This window comes from Antechinus flavipes, chromosome 5 (assembly GCF_016432865.1).
Source record: "Antechinus flavipes isolate AdamAnt ecotype Samford, QLD, Australia chromosome 5, AdamAnt_v2, whole genome shotgun sequence".
In the NCBI taxonomy this organism is placed as follows: domain Eukaryota; kingdom Metazoa; phylum Chordata; class Mammalia; order Dasyuromorphia; family Dasyuridae; genus Antechinus; species Antechinus flavipes.
In genome coordinates, this window is record NC_067402.1 from 102,323,073 (window position 1) to 102,333,863 (window position 10,791).

A 10,791-nucleotide genomic window follows, 5' to 3' on the forward strand; every position below is an offset into this window, starting at 1 on the left:
TCTCAAGGTAAAAAGTAATATCCGTAGCCATTTGGGGTTCTCATACAAAATTGTCTGAAAGGTTCAGTTTTATCTTTTACTGTGTGTGTGTGTGTGTGTGTGTGTGTGTGTGTGTGTGTGTAGACACATACATAACATATGTGTATTTTTATTACATAAAGGCTGATTTATTTATTTAAATCAACTTTTCTGTAATTGAGTCCATTTTCTTAAATCACATTTCCATCTATGGAGGGAAAAAAAGGAAGCAATTGTCCAAGAAGAGTCTCTTTTTAAAAAAATTCTAAATTGCTTTCCCTTGCTTTTTGTAACTAGTAAGTTGGTTGAGCAATATTTATTTAGCACTTAATACTGGCCAAGCACTGTGCTAAATTCTGGGGATACCTCAAATCAAATGTAATGAGACAAAAACAGAGTCCCTGACTTCAAAGAACTCAGCATTTTAATGAAGGAGACAGGATGCAAATAACTGTGGATGTGATTACTTTACATATACAGTGTAAATGAAGGGTAATCTCAAAGGGAAGACACTGGTAATTGAAGGCACCAAGAAAGTCCTCCTGCAAAAGATTAACTATGAGCAAGGCAAATAATTAAGGGGGTAAAGATCAGGAGAAGGAACATTGCACACATATGGGGCAGCCAATAGAAATGCAGGCAGTTGGCCAACAAAAACATAAAATACTTAAGTGGTGAAGTGGAGTAACAGCAAGAAGTCTGTGAAGAGGAATAAACTAAGGAGACTGGAAAGATGTAAAAGAGTTTAAAAGGCAATTATGGGATTTTATATTTTATCTGGAAGTGATAGGAAGTCACTGAAGTTGTGCAAAGTGGCTCAGGGAAGGGTGATCAGATCTGCACAGAGGAAAGAAGACTTGTAGTGAGGAGAGATGACAACCAGAAAACTCTTTCTGTAGTCACTCAAGCAAGCGGGGATTTAGTGCCTGCTGTGCTGCAGGCACCACACTAAGCCCTGGGGATCAAGAAAAAGATAAACAAAGGGCCAACCTTGAAGGAGCTCAGTTTAATGGGAGAGACAGCTGGCAAACACCTCTACAAAGTGTCAGGTGATGAGGGAATGCGCTGGGGGCAGCTGCATGAGTGGAGACTACAAGAGATGTTGTGAAGATAGAAATAAGAAGACATGACCACAGATTGGACATTGGGGCAAGCTCAGGTGAGACATGAGATATCTGGCCCATTTCAGAGCCCTGGATGCCTGCCCCCAACAGTAATAGAGAAAATGGGAAGAAAACTGGGTTTCAGGAAGGGGAGGGGGTTAATGAATTTTGTTTTGGACATCTTTAGTTTGAAATGATTATGGGACTTCTAGTTCAAGACATCCAGAAGGCAGATGATATTAGAGTTCATATATTTGTGTGTAATGTATGTGTATGTGATAGATGGATGGGTTTGATTTATATGTGTGTGTATGTGTGTATCTATGTATGTGTATAGATTCATTAAGTTTATAATAGCCAAAGTGAAAGATCGCTGCTAACCAATTTGACTGGCATCCTCTGCTATATGCTCCTTTGTATACTAAAGCATATAATTTGTTTGTGATTTCCATTCAGTGAGCAAGCATTTATTAAAAGCTTACTATGTGTGAGGTGTTTATTTGAGCCCCGGTAATAGAGAGACAAAGTCATGAATTAACTGATTCCTGGCCCCATTTTTTAATGTAACTTAATATCTGGTAATATCTAATGACATGTTACTGGATCTGAAATAACTACCTGAGGACATTTTTCATCTAAGTGAAACTTCCTTCTTCACTTTGTTGAACTTCTTAAAAATCTTCTTAGGAAACTTTCATAAAATGCATCACACAAATAAGAGCATCAATGAAACATTAAAAAATACACAGAAGAACACCAAAAGTTCAGAAGGGAACACAAATAGGATGTTTTGTTACTACATAGTTTCTCTCTTAAGTAGATATTAAGTTGAACAAAACTCAGGAGTTCAGATACTGTCATTCTTGATATTTTAAAATATGTAGCAATTAAATTTGCTGTGAAAAAGAAAAGTATATTACATACTCATTTTCTGAAACAGATTTTACTATAAACATCATTTAATTAACTGTCCAGAAGCTGGAGTTAGGAAGACCTGGGTTCCAGTTTTCCTTCAGACACGTAGTAGCAGTTTGACTGTGGGCAGGTTACTTACCCTGTGTCTGCTTCCGTTTCTTCACTTGCAAAATGGGAACAATAATGTCTGTCACACAGAACTATTATGAGAATCAAATGAGATAACATTTGTAAAATAGTGGGCACAGAACCTGGCATAGAGTAGGCCCTATATAAATGCTTGTGTCATTCCCTTTGCTGTAAACAGTCTGCTACTATACTGTGCTATGGTAATGTAACAGGCTAATTGAAGCTTTTGTGTTGCTGGATTTGGGGGCAGGCTTCTGTATCTTCCTTTTTTGTTGTATTATTTGTTGCTTATGTCTCATTGCTCTTATTATGCTTCCTCTAGCAGCTTCCTCCCTCCTTCCCCTTTTCCCCTCTTAAATAGCTTCCTCTTTGTCAGTTCAGAGCGAGGAGACCCCATTAATTAGGCTTCTTAAAACTGTGTGCAAAATAAGAGCCCGTTGATTCCAAAAGTGACTAAACTGTACAGATTTGCGACAGAGACTTTGGGACACTTCTTATTTAGCTGCTTAGAGAGGTTACTGACTTCAGGGTTCCTCTTCTGCTGAAAGTTTGGCCATTTGAAAAGTGTAGGGCATGAAGAAGATGCTGGATTGGACTGAGGACAACCTAGGCTTATTTCTAACTACAGACACTTAATAGCTGTGTGACTGGACAAATCACTTAACCTCTCTGAGAGACTCACTGATAGCAAAAATGGCTTGGGGACACTGGGTACAGTACTGGTTCCATAGTGTCTGCATCCCAGGATGGTTTTGGGTTTTGGGTTTTTTGTTTTTGTTTTTTTTCCCCTGAGGCAGTTGGAGTTAAGTGACTTGCCCAGGGTGACACAGCTAGGACGTGTTAAATGTCTGAGGCCAGATTTGAACTCTGGTCCTCCTCACTTCAGGGCTCTGGTACATCACATGATTGTTAAGATGATCATATGAAAGTTATAGATTTAAAATGCTATGTAAATTGCAATTATTATTACTTATAATTGTGTACAAAATCCATCATTACTAAATTTCTTTATCATGTGATTTCTTTATGGTTCTGTGCTAAAGATACATTTCTACGTTCTGCTACTCCCTTTCGGCAGACTTGTAGAAGTCAGATGAAAATAGCTTTGTTGAACAGTTCTAGATTCAGTTTATATAGTTATAGGTTGGGAGGCAGGGAGGCGGGAAGATAAGGAAAAATGGCACTTTCTCAAATTATTTTTTTTAATTTAAATTTTATTTTATTTAATAATAACTTTGTATTTCTCAAATTATTTTAAAGAAATTAAGGAAGTACTAGGGAAAGTAGAGGGCAAAATATTGCAGCAAATTTTAGAAATTGCTAGTTAAATTGATTCACTTATTCCTAGAAGAATTCTATATTCTCTGTTAAATGTTAAGTTTCTTGACAGTATCTTTAGAGGTTTTTAGTCCTTAATTGCTTGTTGTTTCAGATTCTTGCCTCCATTGAACTTCTGGCCCGCTCATTGCCAAAAATTCACCGCAGTGCATCTGAACCCTCATTGAATCGGGCTGGCTTCCAAACGGAGGATTTTAGTCTGTATGCTTGTGCTTCTCCAAAAACGCCCATCCAGGCAGGGGGATATGGTGCGTTTCCTGTTCACTGAAAAAAATTGAGTGGGAAAGGGTACAGGGCAGGACACACAAAAGTAAGATGAACTTACATAGTTTGAGTTCTTTGAACTCAATGGAATCTTTTTTTAGAAGGTGCGCCAAAGAACAGATTCAGTTTTTAAAAGAATGGGAATCAGTTTCCTGGTGTAAAAAATCATTGCTACCATTGAATTTGTCAACATGAAAAACATTTTTAACACACATAGGACAAAAGATTGTGATGAAATAACTTAATAATATATATCCAATTTTCCAAAGACTTTATCTTGTCCTATGTTTGCATAGTTTACAAATTTGCTCAATCGGAATGTTTTTATGTAATAAATGTTTCTCATACAACTTTTATTAGCCATAACATGTCCATTATGGACTAAAGTTAATAGTACATCTGTTTGAAACTGAAAGACATTCCCATAGTTACTTTGTTGTAATTGAAGCAAACTGAGCTTGTGCAAATTGGGAAGACACTGGAATTGAATAGTCCTATTTTTATACTCCATGCCAAATTTCTATAAAAGTTTCTTTTTATTATAACATGGAAAGTTCTGGATTGCCTTTAGTTCCCGAAGCAGTAGACTTAACTGCTTTCTGCAAATAATAGGGATGATGAAGGGATTCCTATAATGTATGTACATGGGAATATTGATAAATATATTGGGAAAGGAAAAATTTTATTACATTAGTAAACGTTTTCATTTTGGTTTCCCGTGGAATATACATGGGGGGAAGGAGGGTGTGGGACAGGAAAAGAACACACAGTGGTTCTCTTTTTTTTTTTTGAAATATATGTTTATATTATTAAATTTCTTTGTATAGAGAGAATGTCTTTGTTATATGAAGTTCAATTCAGTTGCAAATTCAACCTCAAAAGAAGTCCTCACAAATGATGTAAGACTTTTAGTCTTCACTTTTAGAATTTTTTTTTCAGAAATTACATACACTTTATTTTTTCAAATTAACACTTAACCTCTAACATCATGTTTCAAGAAGGGCTTGGTCATTGTGTCCAGTGTAATTTCTTTTCTTGTTTGTGTATCTTCTCATATGCTTTGTAGGAGTTTAAAATTAAATTCTTTACCCCAAAAGAATCTTCTTACTATGAGGGCTATTCTATTTATGATGTTCCAGGGTTAGGAGTATTTCCTACTTGCTAATAAAGTTTGGTGATGCTCCTTTTCTAATATGGAAAATGTCTTTAGCAATCAGTACATTTTTTACTGGTATTCAGAGAGAACCAAAGGTGGAAAGATAGTTCTGAGATAGTCTTAGCAAAACAAATTATCATAACTACTTCAGTGCTAATCTAAGAACTAGAATCAATCTGTTACCTTAACTACATTGTCACTCCTTCAGTTTGAATCTAGTGATTTTGAAATCTAAAGATAGCTAAAAATTAAGAATGACAATCTCAACACAAGTGACCTTTTCTATCCTTTACAGTTCAGTATAAGAGTGGAAAAAAACTTCAGAATAATGCCATTTCTTTTAGTTTTTCGGTTGCACAAGAAAACATTAAAGCACTTTCTATGTCATACTTAGCTGCCTTTATATGAATGTTAGATTCCATTCATATAACTTATTCATTGAAAATTAGTGTTTACCTTTTGTCTACCTTCTGTTGTAGAGTCTTATATTAAAAAAAAAATTTAAAGAAATTTGTCTGTGGTAACTAATTTAGGAAAAAAGGACAAAAAAAGGCAGAAAAATGGTTCTATCAAGCAATAAAATATTAAAGAATTTCTAAACTCTCCAGTAAAATTAAAGATATTCCAAATTTTTCCCAGTATTTGTTAAGTATGGTTTTATTATTTATATAGGCTGTTATAATAGTAGATGCTTATATAATGTTTTTTAAAAAGTGGCATCAGTCTATGGAACACTCAAAAGCAAGGGGAAGAGCATTTGGTGACAATAGTTGTCATCAAAATGTGTCTCTGTTTATCAAGGGGTTTATTCTTCACAACTTCCTTCTTTCATTCTTAGCCTATTCCATTTTCTTTTCTTCCTCCCTTTTTTGTATCAGTGAATGCAATTTAGCTCTTCTTAATGTTCCAATCCAAGAGGCTGCTGACTTTTCTATAGCCTGCTGGGCCATCAAACAGAACTTTCCAGTGGGCTTATGAAGTCCCAGGGGCACTTCACATTTATCTCTTCTCTGTCAGGCTGAAAACTTAATTAGTTGGAGTCATCTTGGCTTGTTAAAATTGAAAATGTGACAATATGTTTAGATGCTTTGGAGAAGAGACGGTGAAGATAACAAAAGGAAAGTCATTTGTGGATCTGATTTCCTGGTTGAGACAGTTGCATTCTTCAAACTTTGAGACTAATATCTTCCTTTCTTCAAAACAAAAGCTTTTATTACATATATATTTAATATACATGTATTTTATATAGTGTTTCTTATTACATATTTAGAGATCTCATATATGTATGTTACATACATATAAAATATCTCATTTTTGTTATTGTTCACTTCTTCATTGACATTTTTTTCATTCTACTCCACTGTTTCCCCCAACATCTTAGATACCTTGGTTTCTTCCATTATAGAGAACTGATTTCACTTCACATTCATTTAAAAAAAAAAAAAACTTCCCTTCTGAAATTCACATTTTTAAAAGTTTTTTCCAATTAATAGTAATTAATTTTTCAGTGATTTATAACTAGTAGAATTTTTTTAATTTAATTGAGGAAATATGTTAAATTTTCTTTTTCAGGGGATAATGTCAAAATAAAAATGCCATTTAAAAACTAGTAGTGTTTAAAGGTACTCATTTAAAACAGTGCCTATTTAATGACAGTGGGATTTTAAATTGCATGCCTCAAAACAAAATATATATGAAGTCTTTGAATAGCATATATTTTGAACTTCCACATATATAGGGACCATCTTATTGAATTATTTTATCAATTATAGTCTTAGATTTGTAGAACTAACTGGTAAAATCTTATTCCAATTATTTAGCATTTTAATGATATTTCTCATTTTGAAAGATTTCATCATTTTTTAATGACCCTTTCTCAGAGCCCTCTTTAAAAAAAAAAAAAAAACGGAGATAACTATGGCCAAAATTCCCCTAAGCACTTCTGAAATCACTTGAAGAATTATTTAAATTCATTTAAATTCCTGATGTTTTGATTTTTCAAAAATACCAGAGTCTGCATAAGCTCTACAGAGATTGTCTGGAATTTACTAGGAATACGTAGATTTTTTAAATTAAGCTAAGCTAGTTTAGCCCAGACATTCTTGGTTCTTTTCCTACTTGAAATGGACATTGTTACATTGAAAAGCTATATGATAAGAATCCCAAGTATATGCATTAGAAGAAAGGAATAATCTTTCAAATAAACAATAAATGTTTATTGAATTAAATTGGTTTTAATAGCTGACCTTTGGCTTATCATCCATATCAATTTTCATGGAGCCTGTAACATAAAAAGAAGCAAGTCTGGTTCTATTCTTCCTATCCCTTGACCAATGGTTTACTTCCTAGCTCTGATTTGTTGGGGGGAAGTTTGGTTATAAAATTTGATCCTGTAAAATTACTAGAAATTCTGGATTTACTTTAAAATATATATTTATGTGTGTATGTATGTGTGTGTATATATATAATAGCAATTAAGATACATACAAATTTATGATTATTTTCTATTTATTTGATTTCATGTAAGTGTTACCCCAAAACAGAACTATAAGTTCTCTTACCTAGTGGTCATATGACAGAAAACTTCTTTAAATCTTTGTTTAAAAAAAAATGGAAATTGTGTTTGTTCAGGTTTAGAGTTTGAATTGTTTTTCAGCAAAATTCAAAGTGTAAGAAGTATTCATTATAATAGTACTTATTTACTTTTCTAAATAAGGTAATGAAGTGAGGGCTAGCTTAGAAATAATCATTTTACATATATCAGTCACTTAATGGAATAAATATAATTACCAGAATATTGTTTGAAAAACATTGAGCACTGAACAAAGTTGCATTTGACAATATAGCCAATTTTTAAAAATTACACATTTGGAAGAATAGAGTAAAATGCTCAAAATAATAGTAATACTGAAATCCAGAATTATTTTCAAATTAAAAATATTGGAAGTGAAATGTGGTAACACTGTCTTTGTCGATGTAATGGATGCCTTCACCCTGTCTCCTGTGATGTTCCTGCTCTATAGGTAGCAGTTGTTAAAGAACTGGCAAATTTTCAGATTTTCTGTACCCCCAGATTGCCGTCTTTCTTTTAATTTTTGTACGTTTATCATAATTTCAACTTGCTTCACTTAAGTTACATTTTCCTGATCTACTGGTTGATTAAGAGATAGTAAACAATGAAATAGCCTGTCCTATAGCACTGTGATGTCTGCTGGGCAGACGGTTAGTAATCAGACATCAGCTGGTCTCCATAAACATGTGGAAAATAGGTCATATTTACTAATTATTAACACCTGGTAGCTTTTTCTCTTTTCATCCTTCTTAAGTTTTCTGTACCTTGTGACATTCGGCCATCCCCTTCTGTCAAGAAACTCTCTTTCTTCCATTTCTCTGATATTGGACTCATCTGGTTTTCCTTCTCCTTGTCTGATAGCTTCTTCTTCGTCTCCTTTGATGGGTCATGTAGTACAGTAGTACTAGATAGAATATTGGACTTGAGGTCAGGAAGATTTATTTCAAATCCTGCCTCAAATGCCTGCTAGCTGTGCCCTCAACCTGTTTCAGCCTCAGTTTCCTCACCTGTAGAATGGGGGGTATTAATATTTACCTCCCAGAGTTGTTGTGAGGATCAAATGAGATAGCATCTGTAATGTGTTTTACAAATCATAAAAAATGCCATAAAAATGTTTGTTTTCATTCCTTCTACCATCTGTAGACTTCTGTCCTTCATAGCTCTGTCCTCAGCCTTTCTCTCAGTAACTCTTATCTACTCCCTTGACTTTGATCATAACCTCTGTGAACACGAATCCCAATTCTGTATATCCAGTTTCCATCTATTCCCTTAGCTGTAGTCTTGCTTCTCCAGCTGCCGATTAGACGTATCTATCCAGATGCTCCAGTGGCACTTCAAATTTCTATTCAAAACTGAAATCATTTCTACCTAAATATGTACTCCCGCCAACCCCCAATTTTGCTGCCTTCCTAGTCACCGAGTGAAACATCCTTAACCCTCACTCCCCAATTGGTCCTGACCCTGTCAGTTGTGCCTCTGTCATATCTTCCCTCCCTCTGTCTTTCATGGCTCCTCTGATCTGGTCCTCATGCATCCAAGAAAATCCTCTTCCCAAGACTCGGTTCTGAGCATGTCTTCCCCCTGCCCTTTGCCTAGAAGATAAAGTACAAGATCGCTCCTGTTCTAGTTCCAGCCTAACCTTCCAGTCTTTCCTCCTCTTCTCCTATGTTCGCCATTCTAATGAGACTCTTAATTGTTCCCCGATATTTCTCTTTTTTGCCTCTGCACGTATTCAGGCCACCCTTCATGTCTAGAAATAGACTTCCTCACTTATGACTGTTTATATCATTTTCTTCCTTCAGTACCAAGGGGCTCAGGTGCCACTTCCTCTAAGAAGCCTTTCTTTCCAAAAAGTGTGGCTTTCCTCAAATTTTTCTAATGTGCCTTACTTGCTTTTGTCATATTATACATTGATTAATGTGCCCCTTATTAAATAGTAAATAGCTCTAGGGGAAATTGTTTTTCATCTTTGTATCCCAATTAATTAATACAATGACTTGCACATACCAAGAACTTAATAAATGTTTAGTAGATTGAGTTATTGATTTATGACTGTTGATAGTTCTGTCCCAAGCTATGTAAGAGTGTTCATATAATTGTTGATTGCTGTCTTCATTATGGACCCTAATACAACAAAGTTATTTTTGTTCAACTGAGCAGAGAGTTACTAATTGTCAGATATTAACAATTCCCAGAGTTTGCTATAATCTATAGGATAGGAGAAGCTAACTTCTTCTAGCTCTAGAGGAGCAAAGGACAAGGTAATGAATACAATATGATAGCCTGGGAAATGCAAAATTCACTGAGCTCAGAGTTTCGTCCCTTAGACTAAATTTATATGTGATTTAATTAATGAATTCCTTGCATTAATTCATCAAACAATTAATTAATTCCTAGCTGAAAATCAGAAGATCTGAGTTGAGATCCTATAGTTGCCACGGTGTGGCCATGGGTTCATCATTTAAGCTTTCTACCTATACTTGAATTCTTCTTTTACATACTGATAACTCCTCCCCTGTCCTGTGTCATAAGATTATAATAATAAAATAAGTGAAAGTATATTTGAGTTCTTAGAAAGAGTTGTTTTATTAACCTAATTGTTATTCTAAAATCATATCATTTGCATTTTTAGCTATTCCGTTACTGTAAGCATTCATCAACAAAAAGAGTGTGAGCAAATTTTCCTCTGGTTTTCAATTATTTATACTTATTTTCCCCCTTCGTCAGTGTGGATTATTGAAAGTGGGTTTTACCATATTATATATTCGTGGTGTAAGTTGTGTAACTTATCATAATGGATGTGATCTGCTTTTAGTTTTAAATGCATCATGCTACTACTTCATACTTACATAGTACAACCCTAGCTTATTTTCAAGTGAGATTCTCTGTGTCTCCTGGCTATTTCAGAACACTTTTGTAAAATTAGCTCTTGTCCTCCCTCTACAGGAGAATTTGCCGCCTTCAAGTAGCCACACCATCATGGCAGCATCTACTCTTATTATTTCTTAAGTCTTGTGTTCCTACAGTTTCTTAACATCAAAACTCAGTTCTGTTCCTCAAAACCTTTTTTAAAGATACAGAAATTTCAGTGCATAAGCTAGAGTGGAACAGAATGAAATTTCCCCTCCAACAAAAGAGGGAAGACTATTTTAGGAACCAGAACTCTGTGCTGCCAATGTTTCTTCTTCAACACAGACACCACGTGCACTAACCACGCCTGCCCACTCCCTGGAGGAGAGAGGAGAGACCGAGCATTCTGACCTTTGGGGGTTCAGGCAGGATGGGAAGGAACTGCT

At 34.9% G+C, this 10,791-nt stretch overlaps 1 protein-coding gene across 3 annotated transcripts in view; it reads left to right on the top strand.

The window, feature by feature from the left end:
* Positions 1–10,568, top strand: part of BRAF (B-Raf proto-oncogene, serine/threonine kinase) — a 151,520-nt gene extending 140,952 nt beyond the window's left edge. For all 3 annotated transcript variants that reach the window (XM_051963535.1, XM_051963533.1, XM_051963534.1), the window contains 2 exons: positions 3,598–3,751; positions 10,442–10,568. In XM_051963535.1, coding sequence (XP_051819495.1) covers positions 3,598–3,751; positions 10,442–10,464 — 177 coding nt within the window. In that variant the 3' untranslated portion in view covers positions 10,465–10,568. The remainder of the gene's footprint in view (positions 1–3,597; positions 3,752–10,441) is intronic.
* The last annotated feature ends 223 nt before the right edge of the window (positions 10,569–10,791 follow it).